The following is a 26142-nucleotide window of genomic DNA, read 5'->3' on the forward strand; positions in this document are numbered from 1 at the left end:
GTTTACAGAAACAGGTTTTCTGTAAAAAAAAAAATAATAATTATAATAATAATTTGCCTTTTGACACCAGAAAACAGTTAGTGTTTATTTCAGACTACCCTTAGCCCTGAAATTTTTCTAGAAAATGAAGTATTTCTCACAGAAAAGGATTGCAGTAACACATGTTTTGCTATACACATGTTTATTCCCTTTGTGTGTATTGAAACTGAACCAAAAAAGGGAGGAAAAAAAGCAAATTCAATGTAATGTCACATCAAACTCCAAAAATAAGCTAGACAAAATTATTGGTACCCTTTCAAAATTGTGGAAAAATAAGATTGTTTCAAGCATGTGATGCTCCTTTAAACTCACCTGGGGCCAGTAACAGGTGGGCAATATAAAAATCACACCTGAAAGAAGTTAAAAAGGAGAGAAGTTCACTTGGCCTTTGCATTGTGTGTCTGTTTGTCTAAGCATGGGCAACAGAAAGAGAAGAGAACTGTCTGAGGACTTGAGAACCAAAATTGTGGAAAAATATTAACATTCTCAAGGTTACAAGTCCATCTCCAGAGATCCAGATTTGCCTTTGTCCAGAGTGTGCAACATATAAGTTTGCAACCCATGGCAATGTAGCTAATCTCCCTGGGCGTGGACGGAAGAGAAAAATTGATGAAAGGTGTCATCTCAGGATAGTCCAGATGGTGGATAAGCAGCCCCAAACAAGTTCCAAAGATATTCAAGCTGTCCTGCAGGCTCAGGGAGCATCAGTGTCAGCGCAAACTATCCGTCAACATTTAAATGAAATGAAACGCTATGGCAGGAGACACAGGAGGACCCCACTGCTGACACAGACATAAAAAAAACAAGACTACATTTTGCCAAAATGAACTTGAGTAAGCCAAAATCCTTCTGGGAAAATGTCTTGTGGACAGATGAGACCAAGATAGAGCTGTTTGGTAAAGCACATCATTCTACTGTTTACCAAAATGGAATGAGGCCTACAAAGAAAAGAACACAGTACCTACAGTGAAATATGGTGGCGGTTCAATGATGTTCATGAAATCTGAGGATTACCAATGGATTTTGGGTCGCACTGTACAGCCCAGTGTCAGAAAGCTGGGTTTGCATCTGAGATCTTGGGTCTTCCAGCAGGACAATGACCCAAACATACATCAAAAAGCACCCAGAAATGGATGGCAACAAAGCGCTGGAGAGTTCTGAAGTGGCCAGCAATGAGTCCAGATCTAAATCCCATTGAACACCTGTGGAGAGATCTTAAAATTGCTGTTGGGAAAAGGCGCCCTTCCAATAAGAGAGACCTGGAGCAGTTTGCAAAGGAAGAGTGGTCCAACATTCCGGCTGAGAGGTGTAAGAAGCTTATTGATGGTTATAGGAAGCGACTGATTTCAGTTATTTTTTCCAAAGGGTATGCAACCAAATATTAAGTTAAGGGTGCCAATAATTTAGTCCAGCCCATTTTTGGAGTTTCTTGTGACATTATGTCCAATTTGCTTTTTTTCCAACCTTTTTTGGTTTAGTTCCAAACACAAAGGGAATAAACATGTGTATAGCAAGACATGTGTTACTGCAATCCTTTTCTGTGAGAAATTCTTCATTTTCTTAAAAAATTTCAGGGGTGCCAACATTTACGGCCATGACTGTACGCTGTATCACTACACATGTTACAGTGATTTTGATCAGAAAGTCTGGCTTGCAGTCAGTGTTTCATTTAATTCCAAAAGTTTTCAGCGAGGTTGAAGTCAAGGCTTTTTGCCGGCTACTCAAACTCCTCCACATCAAACTCACCCAATGATGTTTTTATGGACATTACTTTATACAGGGGGGAACAGTCATGTGAGAACAGGAAAAGGTCTTTCCAAACTGTTGCCACATAGTTGAAAACATACACATGTCTAAATTATCTTTGTATGCTGACACATTAAAGGGGTATTCTGCCCCTAGTAATCTTATCCCCTATCCAAAGGATAGGAAATAAGATGCCGGATCATGGGTGGTCCGGCCGCTGGGACCCCTGCGATCTCCATGCCGTCACCCTGATGTTCTGAACATTTAGTTCAGAATGCCAGCTGTGGGTGTCTATGGGAGGGGGCGTATCGCTTCACCACAGCCGTCGTACCCCTTCCTTTGGATGGGGGATAAGAAGGCTAGGGGAAAAGTAGCGTGGAGGGTACCTGGGAGGAGGCTGTGAGTCGACCGAATGCTGCTGTAATTGCCCACTGGCCCCTGTTTTGCTTATCATGCACAGGTAGGTTAGTGTTAATTCCCGTGCCATTTGAGAAACCTTGGCGTTGGTGTGCGGGCTCTGGTGTGTCCTTCATATAAGGATACACTGGCGAATGTCTCAATTTTAACATCAGTGTTGAGGGATAGCCAATGTCATTGTATACATCTACCACAGTAGCGCACCCATATTCCTGTATTATATTCTAATTGTTACACATCCACACCGTCTATCTGGTGTAGGATTCTATTGTGGCACTTGTAGTCCGCTGCAGGCATCCTCCATTGTATGCATTTTTATGCTGGGGATCGCCCCTAGCAACGGACTACAATGGCAGGATCTGCTCCCCCAGTATAAATGCACAACCGCATTTGGGGTTGAGTACCTCCAGCCATTTGAGACCACGTTTTTTGTTGTTTATCTAGACATCACATGCATTTTACGTGCAGAATATATGAGCCATAAGTAATATTCCAGCTAATTTGAAATAGGTGCCGAAAAAAAGCACAGTGCTGCGCTGTTAACTACTGTGCATATTTCCATTAAAAACAATGTAAAATGCATTGTACACATTTTGGCTTGTATTTTGGTGTGTAATACCTGCCAAAATACCCACAAAAAACTGAAATGTTACTTGTGAATGAGAAACAGTATTCCACTCCAAAATAGTGTCTGGCAGTGCAGACCAGGTTTAGCTGACAAGGCAGATCATGCACCTCTGCCACAATGTTAAGGACCTGATAAAGATGTGAATCACACCAAAACGTGTTGTCCATGTATTATTCTAATAAAGTGGTCCTAATATATACAGAGCTTTAAGTCTTCTTTTCCTGTGAAGCGGGAGTGTGAACAGCAGCACTGGAGTAAAATCTGGAGAATATTTTTGAGTAGGATACTGTGTTAGGCTGCATTCATACCACGTTTTTGCAATACAGTTCCCATATCAGGTTTTTGATTAAAAACAGATTCCTCAAAACCTCACTAAACTGTATCAAAACTTGTGTATTTTAACCCGTATACGTATTTAAAAACCGTATACTGTTTGAAAAATGTTGTCCGGTTGCATCAGTTTTTTAAGAAAAAAATGTATACATTTTTAACTTTTCACTCCATTATGAATAAAGATTCACTTGTTTGATTGAAATTCCAAGAAAAAAAAACTGTGCAAAGTCAAAAACCGTATGGTGAAAACCAGATGGGATGGAACCGTACGCACATACGGTTCTGTACAGTTCCTATTGACGCCCATGTTAAATAAACCATATATACGGTTTCAATCCGTTTTTTCACCTGGATAAAAAACCGTGGTAGGCTACGGTTTTGGGTACAGGAAAAGAACGGACAAAACCATACAAGACGCAAAACGGATGCAACTGGATGCATCGTTTGGCATACGGTTTCAATGGAGAGCCAATGCATACGGTTTTCAATACGGTTTTGGACGGTTTTCAAAATTGAAAACGTATACGGGAACTGTATTGCAAAAACGTGGTGTGAATGCAGCCTTACAAGACCCTATGCTCTGTCTAAATCTTATGGGATGATTCCAGACCGGTGCAGTAGCTGCTCGTATACTACCCATGCTAGCTCCTGTTATTATAAAGTGCTATATAGAGTTGAGTGAGTCACCTGTAAAAAGTGACCCGTTTTTTATATATGGTGTCATAAATGAACATGTAACAAAGAGGTCAGTCAGTATGTTAATTCATAATAAAGTAAGCATACAGTACTGTTTTACTCTGACAAACCAACCACCTTTTTTTATTCCTATCTGTTGGTCACTAGCTGTCACTATCTGTTAGTCACTAGCTGCCTTTTCTTTTTAATAGGCAATAAAAAGTTTGAACTTGATCTATTATTGTAGTTAAAAGATTGTATTAATGAAAATGCAACTGTATGAAAATATATGGCTATGTATGTTGCAATTGAATTGCATTTCCTTTCCTGCGTTTTTTTTTGCTGCATCAGGTACTACGTGTATTTTTTCATTGTTTAAAAAAAAAAATATATATATATATATATATATTAACCAGGTTTGCAACATTATAGATAGGGGTAATCCGCCGCTAGACATCTCATCCCCTATCCAAAGAATAGGGGATAAGATTTCTGTCCACGGGGGTTCCGCTGCTGGGGACCCCCGCAATCTCCTTGCTATGTTCATTTAGAGCATCAGGTGCAACGCTGGAGGCTCGTGACGTCACAGCCACACCTTGCTCGTGACGTCACGGCCACGCCCCTCAATGCAAGTCTATGGGAGTGGGGGGTGACGGCCGTCACGCCCCCTCCCATAGACTTGCATTGAGGGGGCTTGGCCGTGACATCACGAGCCTCCGCCTCACATCGCCAGTCATCCGGCACGAAGCAAAGTTCGCTCCATGCACTGGATGTCTGAGGTGCCGCAGCCGAGATTGCGCAGGGGGGTCCTCAGTGGCGGGACCCGCGCTATCAGACATCTTATCCCCTATCATTTAGATAGGGGATAAGATGTCTAGGGGCAGAGTACCCCTTTAAATCTATTACAAATCGTATTTCTGATCAAATTATCTACCAATCCTGTTTGAAGAACAAACCGTAGCAGTGTTGTATGATTAATGGATAATTGCTTCAGAAAATATACAGACTATTCTAATAATTTATTCATTATTTATTATTATTATTATTTATTGGTACAAGTCTGTTTATATTGTAGGTAATCAAAAAAAAATGATGTAAAGAAATGCATAAAAAATGTGATTCAACTACAACATGAGGAAACAGCCTTACACTACACCTAGTGCTCCAGAATTCTCCCATTCTCCTGTCTTAAGAAATCCATAGGGAGCATAGAAGCACCCGGGTTGTGGTAGATTCTGTACTGTGCACACCAGGCCATAAATAAATAGCCTTATCCTCCCCACTAGGGAGAATGTAAAAGCTGACTGCACTGGAAGCTGCTCAGTGGGACTGGAACATGTAAGGTGAACTCTAGAGGAAGAGCCTGTGAGCAGGGGGTTAGGAGTCTTAGGTTTCCTCTACACTCAGTATCTGTCTTTATTTCCTGAAACCTCATTCATTCCGAGGGCTACAAATGTCCCAGCAGCTGACCTGGGCATTTTGTAACCTGGGGCCAAGATCCCTTCCCCCTTACACAACACTGTTATTACTCTTGGGAAAGGAAAATAAACCAGGACACGCCAGACTGGTTTTGGGAGATGGGCTGGACCCCAGAGCAGGCCATAGCGGTGACTTGCAGTGTATCATTTCCAGGTGATGCCAGAGGGAGATAACAGGCTGCCGGCTGTCTAGACAAGTAATAAGACCAAGCTCAATGTTAGAGGATGCAGAATGGGGTGTCCATGGTATGAGGGGTATGGTTCTCACTTGTGCCTGGGACACGCGCTCAGACTTTGCTTAGTCGAATTATCTTTAGTTACATTCCTATATTTGTGTAAAATTACGGAATAAGTATTCTGTTTGTGTTTTCTGTAATTTGATTTAAAGCGACTGTTCCAAACTGATTCTATATCAGAAAAGCCACAATTATCTTCCTCTGTAAAAAGCTGCTCTAGCCACATGGGATGCAGCATTTAGCCCAATGAACATGTCATTTCCATTAAGATAAGTTTAACCCTTTCAACATTGTTTCGGTGTGGTTTGAACTATACAGTACCGAGTTATGTGCATCACATTATACCACTATTTGGTCTCTATACCTTCTACTAGCTCTTAATCCTGCTTCAGAAACACAGATGTAAGATTAGATTACTGCCTCCTATTAGTGCCATAAAAAGAAGTTTCTATTGAATAGCAATGAGTTTGGCATTATTCGGATGTTTAGAATGTATTTATTTCCAGATCTCCACTGCTGAGCAATAGAATTTTTTTCATTAACATACACGGTATTAGTTTATATTGTTAGCAGGATGTATGGTCATTATACGACATTTATGCTTATGGTACATATAGATGTAGTGTTAAAACCAATCTGTGGTAAAACCAACTGTATTGTATTGCTGCTACTACATGTGTTTCTATCCTCAGAGCTATAGTTCTTTTTAGCTGTGTTTTAGCTATATCACCTGGGAGAGCTGGGTGATAACCAATATGGCTGCCAAGAAAGCATCCAGAGGTGAGTAGGCTGAAAAAATTATTAAAACTATGAATGCATCAAAAAATGCATAAGAAGAAGGGGGCATACTGTAGAAGAAACTACAAAGACATGACTATAAGGACGAATTCAAACAGGACAGTATGGGGATGTTATGTGTAGTCATTTACTGTTACAATTATATTCTTCCTTCATGTTGGATGTTCCAACATATTGCGGCATATAAATCCAGCCGGAGTCTAAAAACAAAAGTGGAAACAGAAATGTACACATATTACATAAGGGCTCTGTGTAACAAAAAGCACAACCCATAGTTACACTGTCAAGTATTAAGTTCTGAGGTGGGTTACAAAATCCTTACACCTCCTTCCTTGTAACTGTAAGGCTATGTTCACACATGGATTTTGGGCCTTTTTTTTTTTTTTTTTACAGGCAGCCATTTTTTCCCATTGAATTCTACTAAATCCCGTCTGTTTCATTTGATGTCTGTAATTGTTATCGACGTAAAGGTAAGTGCTAGGGAATTCCTTTCAGCTATTTATGTGCCAAAATACATTGGCAAAGAGCTGTTTGTTGGGTTATATAACTTTTTCTGTAGCCAAAAAATGTTGGGGGGGGGAGGCTAAAAGCTCCCAAATGCAAAAAAAGAAAGAAAATATGTCTGAAAGAAAGAAAGAAATGTTAAAATAGAAATCACTCTCAGGATCTTCCTTTACAGCCATACAGGACTTAACCATAAGGACCAGCACTAGTCTAATACAGTATATACCAGAAGGTGTAAAAAAATTGAAAAGGTAACTTTTACACATCTGACCTATCACTAAGATATATCAGAAGATGTCATTTCCATAAGTCACTAGGCCAAGACCTGAACTAACATCACATTTACTAGATCACATGCACGTAGTGCCACTCTCCCATTTTCCCAACATACGTGAAACTTTTTATAGGTGTCGAAAAATAGTAGCAGGAGTCTTGTAAATCCTTCATGTCTCCTAGTGAGATCAAAGTGACTATAATGTACAGGCATCTGCTGGCTCCATGTCATGTCAGAAGATGTCTAAAAGTAAAATCTCCTGTTCATTTCTCAAGACTTCCCCACAATTGCTTATCATTATGCTGTTTATTTGGAACATTCAATAACTCGTGTATGGCCGATGTAAATCCACAGGCTCCACTATCCTTCCTCAGATTCATGGTATAATAGGAGACATCAGAGATTCAGAATATTTTTTATTAACATTTCATAACTGCGTTTTGACAATAAATATTAATAACTTACTTTTGTTCGATAATAAAGTCCTCGATCCACAAGATAAATTACCAAGTTCACCAAATGTCTCAACATTTGATATGTATAAATATTTCTTAGTCCCATGGGTTTAGGTAAGAAGACAGAGTCTCAGCCAGTTTAACACTGTAAGGCAGATGATACCTTCCATAGTTAGAGATCACACTGCTGCCACATTAGAGTCATCCTCCTCTGAGATGAGTTGTGGGTGAGACCAGTTCAAAAAAGAACCATAAATTCCTGTTTTCTTCCCAAATGTTAGTAAAAAGTTGGAAATGTGCAGGTTCCAGACTGATGCACAGCCCTGAAGATAAGGAGAGGTTCCTGCAGTATGAGTGCTTGGGGTTTGTTCTCTGGAGTGTCAAGGGGTATCATGCAGGGTCCATGCTGCCCAGTCCCATTATGAAGATCTCACGTTTCCACAGGGCTGGGGACCATGCTGTTTGGGGTGTCAGGAAGCTGAGAGGACAAGGAGGTGACATCACTCCCAGAAGAGTTACCCAGAGAACCGGATTCGGAGAATGATACCTAAAACATAATGTGATAACCACGGTGAGTTTAACACCAAAACAATTGAAGAAATTATTTTGCTTCAACCATATACAGAAAGTGGCAAAACATAAATGTAAGTCACATAGTATTAGCATATAAAGTGCAAACGCTTTGTACATTATGCTGTAATGTCACAGTTGAGAGCAGCCCCAGAATAAACAAAGGATGGTGGTAGCTTGCACAGCAGTTTCTGGTTTGTTTTAGAGATTGGTTGCAGGGTTCTGCCTATAAACTCTATACAAACTTCCAGTTCCCAAGCACTTCATGTACTGACACTCAATAACACACGTTTACCTTATTAAGGAACCCCTTAAAGGGGTACTCCACTGGCCAGCGTTTGGAAGTAAATGTTCCGAACGCTGTTTTCCTGCGGCGGGAGTCAGTCACGCCCCTTCCTCAATGCAAGTCTATGGGAGGGGGCGTGATGGGAGGCGTGATGGACCCCTGCAGTGTGAAAACAGTGTTCAGAACATTTACTTCCAAATGCTGGCCAGTGGAGTACCCCTTTAAGTAGTCCGCTAACAATGATGGTATACTCTAATAAAGAAAATAAATGATGATGACACTAGCAACTCATTTAGTATGAATAAAATGGGGGAAACTACCAATATAGTTTATCAAATATTCAAAAAATGAAACTCTAATGTTGCTTAAGTGACTGACATTTGAAAGTGTTGATGTCCTATACTCAGGACCTTCATGTATGAGCTATAGACTGGCTACTGCTCTTCCAGACTCAGCATGACTTTTAGTCAACATGCATTTTGCCCAGCTATCATATTTATTCCCTTTTGCTTGTATAGTGCCAACATATTTCATAGAACTACACAAAGACTGAAATCACTAATTTAATCACCCACATTAAAGGAGGTTTCCATGCTTTTTACAAAATTGCCAAAGGGCCAAGAATGGTAGGGCAGAGCTCCCTATACACTCGGAATGGGACGCTGCAGCCAATCACTGGCCTCAGCAGTCACATGTACTCTCTCTTGTACATGACCACCAAGGCCAGTGATTGGCATCCCCTGCTGAGTGTATTGAAATATCATAGAGAAAATTCTGCTAGGCACTCCCTAGCATAGGTGGTGCTGGACCCGGATTGAGCTGAGTGGTAAGTATAGTTTTTTTTTTCTCCCCATTCCTCCTGTTCCATGAACCTGCTTAATTGTGCAAATGCCCAGAAAACCAATATAAAAAGTCCCTGTCATTTAGAAAAATAATTGACATGACAGGCAGACAAGTCAAACTTTGATCACTCGGTGTGGTGAGTGTTCAAACCCCAACTGACCTCTAGGCATCCCCAGGAGAAGCGTGTGGTAGCACGCTTCACTCTCCGGCTGTCAATAGACCTTATAATGGAGACCGAGCACTAGACAGTCTCTATTATATGTCTATGGAGCCTATCCAATGCATCTGAACAGAGATTGTGTCCATCTGGGGAGTAAAGCGCACCACCACCACCACCACCACACACTTCTCCCAATGATACTCAGAGATTGGTCATGGTGTCAGCACTAAGACCCAGAGTGATCAAAACTTGTCTGTCTAACATGTCAAATATTTTTCAAAATGATAGGAAAACCTTAATCTGGCAGGATTTATATTCTATTTATAATCAATCAATTTTATTATTTTTTGCAACTGAAATTTTTTCCAAAATCATATACCACCAGGCTTGGTCTAGTGTGCCACAGTCAAATACTGCACAGCAAATCCGCTTGGGTTTTACCATAAATTAAATTGGTTTTTGGCCACAGAATTTTAGGATGTAGTGCACATTATTTTTAACATGTTTTCCTAGTGAAAACTTGCAAATAACTGTATTGCAAAATAGCGACAATTTGTGGAAAACATTACATTATAGTTTTGCTATCTGACTGTGAGACCCGTGTCACATACAATCACTATTATCAGTATATTGCCCCAAACCTCTGCCACATTATCAACCACAATGGTTTTACCATCATAAAGTGGTTTACACAGAATAACTATGACAAAACACGTTACATATGCCCATTAATACAGATAACTACATTCAGCAGAACATGGCACATACTGTACAAGTTGTCCACACTACTATATACCTTAGTTAGTTTTTTATTTATTTGATTAAATCCATTATTCAAGCAAAAAAATAAATAAATTTGGCGCTCCGGGCAGATAGCACATTGCTCCATTCTCCATAACTGATCTGCCTGTACACACCAAATGAGGAGTAAAGCATCGTCTTTGGAACACGTCATTCATGTCAGACTGCTTTTTTGCTTATTCAATTACACACGATAAATAGAATAATTTTATCAATACTTTACCACATAAATGCTCTGATTTTCATTAAGACTCATTTTGGAAGGTTAGCCAGCATTTTCCCTAACTAGTCCTAATGTACATCAGTGTGCAGGAAAAATACTTGTACATTGCACTACACTAGGAAACCGAGTCACATGTCATCCATGTCATCCATATATAGCCTGATATCACTGTGTAAGTAGAAACTGTATTTTTCATATAATATCTATACTGTCCTCACCAGCTGTTGAAATGCAGGTTGCTCCAAGTCGCTCTGCAATGCAAAATCACTGAGTGCTTTCCATGGAGGCTGATAGGTCTGGACTTCCACTGCGGCGCCCTGTACAGCACTGTCATGGTGGATGGGACTTCCTGCTACCAGTGGGGTGCCGGTTAACCCTTGAAGGCTCTGTACAAAGGATCATATAAAGAATCACAAAAAACATGTGATGAGAATGCGGTTCAGGTATCAGAACTATCATAGGAAAGGGCCTTTAATGCACATGACAAATGTGAAAACATCTTTGAACAGACACTTTAAATGTCTTGTGAATGTTACAATGGTCCAAATGTATCCATCTGTATGAACCCAATAATAACCAATCACAGCTCAGCTTTCATATCTTACCAAGCTTTGGTAAAATTAAAGCTATGGGAAAACCAGACAGTTCTGGTCTGATAAAATATGCCACTGTCTTTTAAAATATGGAAGGTTAAGGGAATGTTCACACAGATTTTTTTTAAATTTCCAGTCAACATTGGGCAGCCAGCGGGCATCGGCAGAACATGCTGAGGCGAGGACTGCTTGGAATTGCACCATCTCCATAGACTTCTTTTTCAGGAAGATTCTGCAGAAAGAATTGACATGTAAATTCTTTCTGCGGAGGCCAGAATCAGAATTTCCATGGCAGATGTTTCCGCCGTGTGCACAGTGCAGCAGAATCGGGTGACAGCTCTGGCCTGCTGCATATAGAACCCACATTGTGTGCATTCATAGTTGGCTTTATATGTTAATAAATAGACTGCAGCCATAAAGGGGGAGATTTATCAAAACCTGTGCAAAGGTAACGTTGCCCATAGCAACCAATCAGATCGCTGCTTCCATTTTACAGAGGCCTTGTTAAAAATGAAAGAAGCAATCTGATTGGTTGCTATGGGCAACTGGGAAACTTTCCCTCTGCACAGGTTTTGATAAACCTCCCACAAAGACTGTAAAATCAAAGCTCAGTCCTTTTTTATTGTTATCTGAAGGAAGGCAAATTAGTCAAAGACTGGACTCCTCAGAGGCAGGAAGGTGCATTCATTCCCATGTTACTGACTGCCTTTATGCTGCAACTCCATATACCACATGTTTAGACAAGGGGATATGGCATAGTGTGTACTGTGCTTTTTGCAGGAATATTTTCATCTGGAAAGAATTGTAAAGAAGTGTTTCCAGTGCGAGCAGCATCTTTACGATAAGCTGTATGTGTAGGAGTTGTGCCTCATTTTTCTTCACTAACATTATACACACACGGGGAGATTTATCAAAACCTGTGGAGAGGCAACGTTGCCCAGTTGCCCATAGCAACCAATCAGGTCATTTCTTTCATTTTTCAGAGGCCTTGCTAAGAATGTAAGAAGCTATCTGATTGGTTGCTATGGACCACTTTGCCTCTGCACAGCTTTTGAGAAATCTCCCCCACAGTGTGCATGCATTTGTGTTTCTTTGCACAAACAGTTCTTCAAATGCTTTCTTAAAGTTAAAAATCACACATGCAGTTTTTGATGCAGTATTTTTAGGCAAAGTCCTCAGTAGATTAAAATGGATTCAAAAGAAATAGCTTAAAAAAAAAACAGTTTTAGGGTACATTCCCACACAACGTATTTGCTGCGTATTTGCTGCGTATTTGCTGCTGCGTATTTAATTTTCCCTGTTGAAGTCAATGGGTAGGAAAATACGCAGCACCAAATACGCAGCAAATACGCAGCAAAATACGCCATGTGGGAATGCACCCTTACCTGCATTTTTTTCTCTCCAGAAAAACACTTAGACCAGATGCAGTTGGGTCAGTTGGGTAATATAAAATGTTGTACCAAAAATGGTTTCCCCAACAATTTCTTTGTGGTGATTTTCTTCACTTGAAGTGTGGCGTATTTTGGGTCATTGTCAGTCTTTCAAAAATGCTGTATGCTCAATATGCAACCACAAAAAATGCATATACTAAAAGACTGGGGAGATCAATGAAAACAGTCTAGCTCATAGAGTGTTTTAACTTAGGCTAGACACTCTAAGACCATGTTCAGACACGGTAAAATGTGCGGAATGCCCACCCGGAAAACACAGGCGGACATTCAGCACATTTGAATAATTCGGCTGGCACAGGGACCGCTCAGAAATGCGCCATTTTATAGATGGCAATGCATTTCCCAGCAAAATCTGCAGAAAAAAAATACACGTTTATTCTTTCTGAAGATGCCTAATACGGGATTTTCCACCATGGGAAATTCCACCAAGAAATTCCATCATATGAACAATGCAGCAGAAACCCATTGAAATCAGGAGCGGAATGCCCGTGTGCAATATTCCAGCGGAATTCTACATGGACAAAGCTGGCTGAACGGAATTGCGGCGGTATTTCTGTCATCTCAGACCACAGAGTTCTGTCAAAATTCTAGCCCTATTGACTTCAAAGGGATTCCACAGCGAAATTCCACTGTCTGAAAGGAACTGCGAAATGCCATTGAAATTAATGGGCAGTAAATTAAGCACGGAAATCCACATGGGTGGATTTCCCACAGCTCAAACCTGCAATGGAAAGACACAGGTAATCTGCCGTTGTGAATGTACCCTAGGTGCATGCCAGATTTTTTATTATTGCTCAGGCGATTTGAAAATCTGCCACATTTTTAAAACTGTCTAATTAAAGTTTTGAACACTTTTAAGCTGGGTTTCCACTTGTTTTTTTGAGTCAACACTAAGGCCATGTTCACACGGTGGAATTTCAGAGCAGAATTCCATGGAATTATTCAGCTCTGAAATTGTGCTGCAGCAGAGTACCAGTGCATACGTCATTTCTGAGTGATCCTAGTGCTGGCGGAACATGCAAGTTTGCGGAATGTCCGTCTATATTTTCAGAGCGGATATTCCGTACATTTTCTGCCATATGAACATAGCCTAGGAGTGCATTCAAAAGGAATGAGAACTATAAAGAAAGGACTTATATTTCTCCTTCCTGCGAATACACTTCTGCTTTGGACTCAAAACTGCAGTCGTTTAAAAAGCAAAGAAATTATGCCAAAAAGGGGAGTATGTAAGCCACACCCCCTTTTACAGAATCCACATCTGCTCTCTGAAAGGCCCCGATCCTTGTTGGGTGTGGTGCAAATCTAAATTATTTTGGCCCAATTTTTTTTTTAAATATGTGCACCAGTTTTACGGTACAACGTATGCCATAATCCTAGTGCAAACACTTTAATTTATCTCCCCCCTCTATTTTGGGAAAACTCCACAAAAATTACTTTTAAAATGTATGAGGCTGTGTTACACTGTGTTTATGCTCTACACTAGAAGTATCCATTGGTATTACATCAAATAAGGGATGCCAAAGTACACAGTATCGTATTGCAGCAGGCCCCATTCATTTCAATGGCACAAACAGTCTTGAACATTGATGTCTGCTGCACTATTGTATCCTATCAAATTAGCATATTCTAGTGTGAAGCGTCCATTGAAATGAATGGGCCCTGCCACTGTATGCCACAGTATATGTCAACATTCCTCTTTTGTAAACCGAACATCTGCAACTTCCTTCTCTGGGAAAAAAGGGTGCTGTCCTCACAGTAGGAGATAAAGTTAAAAAAAAACAATTTATTTGTTTAAAAGTACAATGCGTTTCAAAGCCACATCGGCTTCTTCTTCAAGTGCATAACAAAATACAAAAAACATGATCTAAAATACAGATCAACAGGATCACATGACACACCAATTAGTGATGTCATCACAGCACATGTTGATAGGACATCTCATAACATAATACAACAATGTAAAACAACAAATAATATTAACACATTACATACATTAGTATTTCATGATTACACATGTATAAACCCATATCACATAAAAATTACTTTCACATTACATGTCCATTGCCTATACTGTAGTTCTTTCTATGGTCTCATTCAGACCTTCCGTTACTAGCGTGTTACACTTGTAGATCCAAAAAGACTCCCTATTGATCAGCCTTTGAAATCTATCTGAAAACAACATCGGGATGGATTCAATGATGGATAAACTGAGGACTTCTAAATTTCCACAATGAATCAAACACACATGATGAGAAATGCTGTGCTTCATAAATTTAGCCTGAATGTTGTGGCGTTGCCTATTCATACGCTGGCACACGGTTTGAACAGTGCATCCAAAGTATTGAACACACACAACAACAAATAGACCACATATTGTGAAGTGCAAGTTAAAACTTCCTTAATTGGGAATATCTCATTCGTAGGAAAAAGATTGTAAAGTGTTTTTGATGGACACAGGGATCCACAAACAACAAAGGCATCGACCAGATCCACATCTAACGGTACCTGTGACAGTAGTCACAGTAGTGATAGTGATATTTGGTCTAAGGTTCCTCAACCTACCATAGGGCAAAATCACTACTGTGGGTACTGTTACAGGTACTGTAAGATGTGGATCTGATCGATGCCTTTGTTGTTTGAAAAGTGTTTTTGATGGACACAGGGATCCACAATCTTTTTGTACGGGTGAGATATTCCCAATTAAGGAAGTTTTAACTTGCACTTCACAATATGTGGTCTATTCGTTGTCGTGTGTGTGCGGTCTTCAATATGTTGAATGGACTGTTCAAACCAGCGTATAAATAGGCAACGCCACAACATTCAGGCTAAATTTATGAAGCACAGCTTTTTCCATCATGGGTGATTGATCCATAGTTCTCAGTTGATCCATCATTGAATCTATCCAGGTGTTGTTTTCAGATAAATTTCAAAGGCTGATCAATAGGCAGTCTTTTTGGATCACGTGCTAGTACCGGAAGGTCTGAATGAGACCATAGAAAGCACTACAGTATAGGTAATGGACATGTAATGTTAATATATTTTTAATGTGATATGGGTTTATATATTATATGTGTAATCATGTAATACTAATGTATGTAATGTGTTTATATTATTTGTTGTTTTACATTGTTGTATTATGTTATGAGATGTCCTATCAACATGTGCTGTGATGACATCACTAATTGGTGCGTCATGTGATCCTGTTGATCAGTATTTTATATGGTGATCTTTTGTTATACACTTGAAAAAGAAGCCGATGTGGCTTTAAAACGTGTTGTGCTTTTAAATAAATAAATAAATAAGTAAATAGTTTTTTACTTGATCTCCTACTGTGGGTAATCTTGAAGGGCAGCGCCTGTTTTTTTCCCAGAGAAGAAAGTTGGAGGTGTTCGATTCACTGTATTTACGTCTGGAGTGTGTTTGGGGAGAAGCTGCAACCCTCTTCTTGGTTCCCATCAAAGCTATCTACATGCTGTTTCACGAGTTGTGCCGGTTTTTGCTCAAGTGTCCCTTGGTGAATGGTTCCTTATTATGGTGTTCCACTCTCCAGTCTAAAGATTCCACACATAGGAGTGCTCAGTGTTTTGTTGTTTAACATCTCTCTTTTGATAGTAGGCCAATGGATACCTCTAGCGTACTGCAGAAAGTGTGTTTCTGGCCTCAAAAAGACCCATTAAGGGCAGGGTCACTCGTGCTGTATTTTGCTACATATTTTCTGCAGCTGATTTTGCTACCCATTTACGCAGCAGATACACAGCAGCAAATATGCAGCAACATACAGCACGTGTGACCCTACCTAACTCTCCTGACCTTCTTTACTAAATATTAGTCTTTCCCATAAAATAACAAGCGTGGAGCACCTTCTTATAACCCTACCTTCTCTCTATTACCTCATCTGGAAATGTATGAATGAATCCATTTTGCAGTCTCAAGAAGCTGTTTTAGTTGGGGTTTGTTACAAATAGTAAGTTTTAGTCTTGGCATTTCTTTTCCTGCGCTACTTTTTCCTATGTTCATAAGTAATGTGATTCTTTTATCATGTAACTCAAGGATTTCCATTGAAAAATGCCACAAAAAAATGCCAATGATAAACTCATATGGCGTTTTAGACTTCTTTGGGAGAAAAACACCAAGATTAAAAAAAAAAAAAAACACCAAAGTCTTAAAATGCTGCAATTTTGGAAAACTTCCACTGAGCCAAAAACACCTAAGTTAAGTGAAAAGACACCAAAGTAAAAAATGCCTATTGATTTTCAGCAGCGTTTTTTCGCAAAAAAAAAAAAAAAAAACACTGTTCAGAAAACCTTTCCTTAGGGTACGTTCGCCCAAGCGGATCCCCAGCGTATTTTACGCTGTGGATCCACCACTGAAGGGAAGGACTGCTGTATTTTGCCTTTACATGTGTCTGCTCGGAGCAGCAATACACCGATACGAGCAGACACACTGAATCGATGTGCGAGTTGCTGCACATGTGCAGTGTACTCGCACACATCATGGCTGCTCCCCCTGCTCTATGAGCTAGGCCAAGAGCTGCCACGATGTGTGAGTATACTGCGCATGTGAGCTGTGACTTGCACATCGCAGTGTGTCTGCTCATAGCGGCGTATTGCCGCTCCGAGCAGGCACATGTAAAGGCAGCATACAGAGGTCCTTCAGCGGCGGATCCTCAAAATAAAATACGCTGGGGATCCGTGTGAACGTACCCTAAGTGTGTGTTCTCATATTCAGGTTTTTAAATGCAGTTTTTAAATCAAAAGCCAGTAATGGATAATAAATGGAAGGCATGTAGATGGGAAAGACTGCAAATTGTCATATTAAATCCAATCCTGGCTGTGGCTTCAACCTACTGGCTATTTTCACACACACTTGGGGATATTTATCAAAACCTGTGCAGATAAAAAGTAGAGTTACCCATAGCAAACCATTAGATTGCTTTTTTTAAGTCTTAAAATGCCTCGAAATATGAAAGAAGCAATCTGGTTGGTTGCTATGGGCAACTGCTCCACTTTTCCTCTACCGCAGGTTTTGATCTCCCCCACTGTTTTTGAGCTGTATTCCGCTTAATAATTGAACTAAAAGCAAAAAACTGTTGAAAAAATGTGTGAACTGAAAAATGGCTGAAGATAAAGCTCAAATTGATTCTTAAGAGTAAAGCTCCAAAGTTCAGCTCAAACACGATCATCACATTGGGCATGGAGGTACACCAGACTAATGCACACAACTCGCAGACCCATCTGTATTCAATCCATATTACATCAGTATTTTCATCTATTGTTCTTCACAAGACAGACCATCTGTGTTTACTTTAGGCCAGTTTCATAAGAGCGTGTAATATGTATTTTTATGTCCATATTACGGATACAAGTCCTGGCCAGACTGCGGGTCTGACGACCTAAACTGACAGCTGTCAACAATACACATATACAGAATACACCTTTACACCCTCGTGTAAAACCGGCCGAAGGCTAAGACTAGGCGTTTTTTTTTAGACAAAATCTTGGTCTTACTCTCTCATAAAAAAAAATAAAAAAAACACCTACAATGATTTACTGAAGGGGGAGTGTAGATTTCTTTGTTGGGTATTTTTCCATGGTATTTACAAATTTTCCTTACGTTGTGCTTTGTTACACATGCTCTGAGCTGTCCGTTTTCCAGAGCTCAAATCCACCACATTTTATGTGGGAACATTAGTACATTTGTTGGCATTTTTCAAAGCTGTCAGGACATGCCCATTTTTAGTGGCCATGTCCCTTTTCCAGGGTTTACTGAGTAAAGCGGAGAGTAAGGCTAGATTTCCAAACAGGTTTTTTTCTGGCATCTTTTTTGGAAAACTGCTACTGCAGTTTTTCAGCGAAAGCCAGAAGTGTATTCAAAACAAATAGAAAATATAATGGAAGGACTTATACTTCTCCTTTCTGATGGATCCACTTTTGACGTTGGCTCAAAAACTGCAGTGGCAGTTTTCCAAAAAACGCCAGAAAAAAACCCGAGTGGGAACCTAGCCTTAGTAGGATTTTTTTTTTTTATATTTTTGTTGGAAATTCTGGCATGCGACACAAAAAACCCAATAAAATCTATTCAGAGAAACCTTAGTAAGGCTGGGTTCACATATATTAGACATCCGACATAGTTTTTCTCCAGCGTGCACCGGAGGGAAACTGATGCTAGAACTGATCCCATTCATTTGAATGGGACAGTTCACAATCAGCCAGTGTCTCAATTTTAACACTGGATGATTGGACACACCGGACAGGGGATTGCAGCTCCATACAACTGATGACAACTGATGCACATTGTCATGAATTATGGCATCAGTTGTGTCGAGGCTGAGTTCATCTTTGCCTGATGCCAGACATATGTGAACCCAGCCTAAATGAGGCCTAATGTGGATTTGGCATTGGTGTTTTTTTCAGGCATTTCTTTCCCCCATTACTTCAATAGAAATCCTTGATTCACATGATGAAAGAATTGCATGACTTGTCATGATAAAAATGCCAAAGAAAATAATACCAAGACTAAAATACTATTTTTGAGAAATTGTCACAAAAACTGCATCTTGGGAGTGCCAAATAACGGGGCAGTTTGTTGTGGCATTTTTTTAAGGTCAAAATAACACCAGAAAATTCCCAATTCCATAGAACTAGAAAATATAAAGGAAGGATTTATGTTTCTCCTTCATCATGGGTCCACTCCAGGCTTTGGCCTCAGAAACTGAAGTGGTACTTTTCCAAAAAAAACAAAAAAAAAAAAACTGCCAAGTGCAAACACAGCCTAACAAAAATACAGGTGACATACTATACAATTTCATTCATAATACATCAGTATTTTGGATCTGTATTGTAGGGAAATAGGGGTAGAATTTATTATTATGGGTACTTGTGCATGGTTGTTTTCTGCTGCAATTTTTTTTTTTTCATTGAATTTTGTGGAATGGAGGAACATTGACTGAATGTTTGCACGATGTGTGGTAAGTTTGGCGCAAGTACACAATAAAGAAGACTGTGAGATTAAAAATGTGTAAGGCTGGGTTCACATATATCAGGTGTCCGGTAGAGATGAGCGAAGTTACAGTAATTTGATTCATCACAAACTTCTCAGCTCGGCGGTTGCTGACTTATCCTGCATAAATGAGTTCAGCTTTCAGGTGCTCCGGTGGGCTGGAAAAGGGGGATACAGTCCTAGGAGAGAGTTTCCTAGGACTGTATCCACCTTTTCCAGCCCACCGGAGCACCTGAAAGCTGAACTAATTTATGCAGGATAAGTCAGCAACCGCCGAATCACTGTAACTTCGCTTATCTATAGTGTCCGGCATAGTTTCCCTCCGGCGTCCACCAGAGGGAAACTGATGCTAGAACTGATCCATTAATTTGAATGGAACAGTTCACAATCATTCAGCATCTAAATGTTGACGCCAGATGGTTGGACACGCCGGAGGGCACCGGATAGGGGAGTTCCCCATTCCGGCGTCCAGAAACAATGGATGCCGGATGCCATAGAACTGATGACAACTTGGCATCAGTTGTAACATCAGTTGCGTCCAGATCTAGGCTGAGTTCACCAATGCCAGATGCAAGACATATGTGAACCCAGCCTTAGAAAGCCTTTTTCTAGAGCTTTGCTTGGGGTGGTGTAGGTATGCTAATTTTTGGTGAGTTTGCAGTGTTTTTGTGGTTTAATGCGAATTTCACACATGATAAATTCATTACCACTGCACGCACATCCAGTGGGAAACGCCTAGCAAGTCTATTTTGTTGAAAGCACGGTGCTAATAGATATTTAAGAAATGTACGTGCACAAATTATGCAAAAACTTAGTCCAAAACTATTAATAAATCCCCCCACTATGTATTGACAAGGGAAAGGGTAATGACTATTTTTCAATTAACTGATTCATTTCTAGAACTATAGAGAGTTGGTTCAAGAAAAGATACTGGCGAAACCAAGTGTTTACTAAACAGAAGAGGAGTGCCGACAATAACATGTAGAATTGTAGATGTTATAATGATGCCGTTTCCTTCTGCCAAAACCAAACTGAGTGATACCAATCCCTTCCATTCACTATTTACTATTTCATTTGATTCAGATGTTGGGATTTAAAACTGTCTCCTTGTGATTTATACTACATTGGCTTTTTCTCAGTTAAGTGGTTATGAGCATCTCAGGGAAAAGGAAGTCCCTTTAAGGTAAAATGTCGCTGGCACCTCATGGATTACATGACCCTTGTCATCCTAGCACTACTATTACCAATAAATTCAAGTACTATACTTACAGTTTTGTCATTGAGTTGCTGTTGCTGTTGAAGTTGTTTCATGAGAATGGATCTCTTCTTGTCTTTACAGCGCTTGTTCTGAAACCAGACACGGATCACCCTAGGGCTGAGGCCAGTCATCTCAACAAGCTGCTCCTTCATCAAGGCATCTGGTCGGGGGTTGGCTGCATAGCATGTCCGTAGCGTGTGTAGCTGCTTCTCATTTAGAACTGTCCGTACTCTTGTGGTCTTTTCTGTCTGCTTGTGGATATGAGACCTAAGTGATGACGATCTACCGGTATCTAGTAAAAGGATACAAGAAATAGTGAACATATCATACTGATACATAATAGATGTTAGCTATTATACTAATTATGACAAAGGGACGACCAAGAATGCCCAGGGCAAAGTGTTGGCCATGCATGTGTACCCAGTGATCGGACTTCCACTATTTCACTCACTTTTGATTATTAGATTACCCCTTTTTGGTAAAAACACATGATCAGGTGAGTTGCATTTGCATAACAGTTTGTAACTACATTGCATTAGTTTCCAAAAGTGATATAGTGATGCCTCATTCACACGGTAGACTGTACACCCGGAAAATTTCCGGACGGACATACTGCAGGTGCCGGCACAACAAACTGGCGTTCTAAAGTTTTCTTTAACACAGGAAATTTTTAAAGTGACATCCATTGATTTCTGTTGAGGTTCAGTCACTTTCCCTAGGTGCCTGTAATAAGCTGATTCGCTGCTTCATTGCACAAACAAAGCAAGGTATCAACTCACCTTGGCCAACAGTGCATGGTAGTCCTCAGAACAAATAGGAATACAAGAGGAACAGCAGCCAGCACCTGTTAAAACTTGCGTTTATTAAATCCTTTAACCCCTTAATGACGCAGGACGTATATTTACGTCCTGCGCCGGCTCCCGCGATATGAACCGCGGTCGCGCTGCAACCCCGCATCACATCGCGTCGGTCCCGACGCTCATCAACGGCCGGGACCCGCGGCTAATACCACACATCGCCGATCAAGGCAATGTGCGGTATTAACCCTTTAGAAGCGGCGGTCAAAGCTGACCGCCGCTTCTAAAGTGAAAGTGAAACTATCCCGGCTAGTCAGTCGGGCTGTTCGGGACCACCACAGTGAAATCGCGCCGTCCCAAACAGCTTACAGGACACCGGGAGGGCCCTTACCTGCCTCCTCGGTGTCCGATCGACGGAGGCAGGAGCAGTCAAGCGCCGATAACACTGATCACAGGTGTGTTAATACATGCCAGTGATCAGCATAGGAGATCAGTGTGTGCAGTGTTATACACTGCAAAAAAAAAAGTGTTAATAAAGGTCATTTAACCCCTTCACTAATAAAAGTTTGAATCACCCCCCTTTTCCCATAAAAAAAATAAAACAGTGTAAATAAAATAAACATATGTGGTATCGCAGTGTGCGTAAATGTCTTAACTATAAAAATATATCATTAATTAAACCGCACGGTCAATGGCGTACACGTAAAAAAATTCCAAAGTCCAAAAAAGCATATTTTTTATTCATAACATGAATAAAAAGTGATAAAAATGTCCGATCAAAACAAAAATCATACTGATAAAAACTTGAGATCACGACGCAAAAAATGAGTCCTCATACTGCCCTGTACGAGGAAAAATAAAAAAGTTATAGGGGTCAGAAGATGACTTTTTTAAACGTATACATTTTCCTGCATGTAGTTATGATTTTTTCCAGAAGTACGACCAAATCAAACCTATATAAGTAGGGTATCATTTTAACCGTATGGACCTACAGAATAAAGATAAGGTGTCATTTTTACCGAAATATGCACTGCATAGAAACGGAAGCCCACAAAAGTGACAAAATGGCGTTTTTTCTTCGATTTTGTTGCACAATGATTTTTTTTCCGTTTCGCCGTGAATTTTGGGGTAAAATGACTGTCTCTGCAAAGTAGAATTGGTGACGCAAAAAATAAGCCATAATATGGATTTTTAGGTGGAAAATTGAAATGGTTATGATTTTTAAAAGGTAAGGAGGAAAAAACGAAAGTGCAAAAACTGAAAAACCCTGAGTCCTTAAGGGGTTAAAAAGCCAAATGGAAAGCGGTGGAAGAGAGTGCATAGAGACAATAAAGTCTTAAAGAGCACCTGTCATCAAACCATATTTTCAAAACTAACTCAGATTATATTCTCTACCTACTCCTAACACCCCTCCTGCCCTTAAAAAAAAATTTCAGAGCTTTAAAAAGATGTGTATCATGCCTTTTCCCTGGCTCACATTGTGTGAGCTCCCGGCAGGTATTCTTTAAGTTACAGCATAGAGAAATTCTTCATATTGCCGACGCGTTTCAGGTCTAGTAACCTTTCATCATGGCATACCATGCCATGATTAAAGGTCACTAGACCTGAAACGCGTCTGCAATATGAAGAATTTCTCTATGCTGTGACTTAAGACTTTATTGTCTCTATGCACTCTCTTCCACCACTTTCCATATGGATTTTTAAAGGATTTAAGAAATGCAAGTTTTAACAGGTACTGGCTGCTGTTTAACTTGCATTCCAATTCGCTCCATAGCACACTTCTTCACCCTGCCTCTCTGTTCGATAGTTTTCATTTACACTGTAACATGGAGAAGGGGGGAGTGTAGGGGGAAGAAGCCTGCGTCCCAGAAGTGTAGGGGGAGGAAGGGGGCGAAGCCTGGGTCCCTGCATATACCATTGTGTAGGGGGAGAAGGGGGCAGGTAGAGAAGTGATGTGGGGAGTATTTGAAATCTGTGTCCAAGGTCCACCCCCTTCTCACTTATCCCTGCATTGCTTCACCACCTACCCCCTGCTTTCCCCTACACAATGGTATATATTACATAATGGCTTATATACACATACATATACACATATAACATTTAAACAAGGGTATATGTTAGTATCATAAATTTATAGGTCTGAGGTCCATCCCCTGCAAATCCCCCCACCCCCTCCATAATGAAATCTATAGAACAGAGAGGGGGGGGGGGGTTAAGAAGCAGCGAATCAGCATAAATCCATAGGTCTGAGGTCCACCCCTGTACCCTGCAGAAGGAATTGCCATATTTATTCTTTCTGCTGAGTCCAGAATTTCCACAACAGATGTTTCTGCCATATGCACGGTGCAGCAGAATTCCATTGAAAGCAATGGGAGTCTGCTGCAGTGGAATTTCCAAGCAGGATTTTTCCATCAGATTTTGCTCAGAAATCCACCTGTGTGAACATGGCCTTAGAGTAGCTTCACACGTGAATTCACAAATTCTGTAACCAAAATTTCTGTGACTGTCCTTTTCATCTGAATGGACCTTGCAGAAGTCCATGTGCTAGCTGTCAAAACAACCCTATTCAGATGAATGGAATAGATTTTCAGCATCAGAAATTTCTGCAACAAAATAATGAGAATAATATTTATTTATTTAGCGCCAACCGATTCCGCAGCACTTCACAATTTACAAAATCCATCACATGTGAATCCATCTTGAGCCCAAGTATTTTTGACCTCAGTTTGACATGTAAAATGTCCACTTAATGCCTGAAAAAAATCCAAAACCTAGATTTTTTTTTTTCAGTTGAACTGCCTTGAATTCAATGAGAAAAAATGTCTCTCAGTATTTCCATGTATCTTTATTTTACAGCCATAAAAGTAAGTACAAGGGACTTGTTTGTGGCCTTCTCTGTATAACACAACAGGTGTTGTTGGAACTTATTTGGCACATGAGCCATTGTTTGAGCCTCAAATTAACTCGAATATAGCCGTACTGTTCTAGGAAAAAGAATCAAGTGGGACAGATATGTGCTTAGAAGCTATCATTGGTGCATCTATTTACTGTGATGGCATGAGCAATGGATAACACAAAACTACTGAATGGTCAAGATAATGACCAAAGGAAAGAAGATACCGAATGAGATAGATAGTCAATGGAGGAATCTTGGTCTGTTGTGACTCTTAGTTTTCCATAAGGCAGTGTTAGTTTTTGATTTATGAATATAAATAATAATATGGATATTATATTTGTAATGAGAACCCATCGGGGATTGCCGTGTTGTGTAATATACACATCTGGCAGAACATTATAGCCGGCATTTATCATTGTAGGTGTAAGTGAAGCATTTTTTTACATCTTTTTTGTGTGTGCTGGTAATGTGTAGAAACACCAAATTTATTAAAGGGTCGCAGAGCATTTGACACATTTTGTGCAGGTCACATTTTCTGAAATTTCACACTTCACATACACCAAAAAGCTAAGCTAAGTCTGGGCTGGTGTCGCTTTAGAGACTTTTCAGTGGCTTTGTGCATTTTTTGCGCCTTTTCACAAAAAGGTGCAGTTCATAAATCCCTTCCATATCATGTGTATTGCCAAAATCAGTGGATTACAACTCAAAATCAGCAGAAATGTATAAACCAAAAGGTGCAAAAAAGGCGCAAATAAACCCTGCTTGCGCCTTTTTTTGCGCCTTTTGTAGACACAAAAAACAGTCTAAAAACAATGATAAATGTCGGCCAATATGCTCATTTTTCTGAAGGAAATATGGAGATTTTATCATTTGTTTAAAAATCCCATTTGGTTGGGTTCACATGATGTACTTTTCCTTTGGTAAAAATCTGCCACGAAATCTGCCACACATATAATTTTATTTTGTCTTATATTTAGGCATGGTTTTAGATACAGATTAGCCCATTAAATATAGCTATTCTGTGTCCCAGCTTTCCAACACATTTTTCGGGCATAGTATGCATTAATAAGTGACATGCCTCTTATTCAAGTATTTAAAATAAATGCAGAAATTTTTTTTACATGGGAAAATTTGTCACCCGGTTTCTGCAGGATGATGCCTAACTATGCAATGAAAAAACACAAGGGATATTTAAAGGTATACGCCAAGTAAAACTGATAAACTGTGATAAGGAAAGAAACTCAATGACCAGCAAAGAGAATAAATCTATGCACTGTTTTATCCTCTCAGGCCCTGCAATAGGTAAAACATAGTGTATCAGTTTGGTCTAGAGCTGTGTTTCCCAACCAGGAAACACTGGTTGGGAAACACTGGTCTAAAGTGTTCCCTTTAACATTTGTGACCTTTTTCAATACTCCTCTAATTTCCCAACAGTTCTAATCCTTTAACCTAATTGGTTAAGAGAAATTACACAGATCCGGATGCCTTTTTTGGATTGTGTTGTGGAATAACTTTGCACTACTTAACTATTTAGTAATAAAAAAAAATAAAAATAGTTAAAGGGGTTATCCAGGGAAAAACTTTTTTTTATATATCAACTGGCTCCAGAAAGTTAAACAGATTTGTAAATGACTTCTATTAAAAAATCTTAATCCTTCCAATAGTTATTAGCTTCTGAAGTT

At 39.9% G+C, this 26142-nt stretch overlaps 1 protein-coding gene across 1 annotated transcript in view; it reads right to left on the bottom strand.

Moving 5' to 3' along the window:
• Positions 1–7535: 7535 nt before the first annotated feature.
• Positions 7536–26142, bottom strand: part of ISL2 (ISL LIM homeobox 2) — a 34492-nt gene continuing 15885 nt past the window's right edge. Inside the window, exons 4-6 of the mRNA XM_056569307.1 lie at positions 20779–21059; positions 10685–10852; positions 7536–8130 (exon numbers count right to left, since the gene is read on the bottom strand). Of these exons, the coding sequence (XP_056425282.1) occupies positions 8014–8130; positions 10685–10852; positions 20779–21059 (566 nt within the window). The 3' untranslated portion in view covers positions 7536–8013. The remainder of the gene's footprint in view (positions 8131–10684; positions 10853–20778; positions 21060–26142) is intronic.

This window comes from Hyla sarda, chromosome 4 (assembly GCF_029499605.1).
Source record: "Hyla sarda isolate aHylSar1 chromosome 4, aHylSar1.hap1, whole genome shotgun sequence".
NCBI classification, from domain to species: Eukaryota; Metazoa; Chordata; class Amphibia; order Anura; family Hylidae; genus Hyla; species Hyla sarda.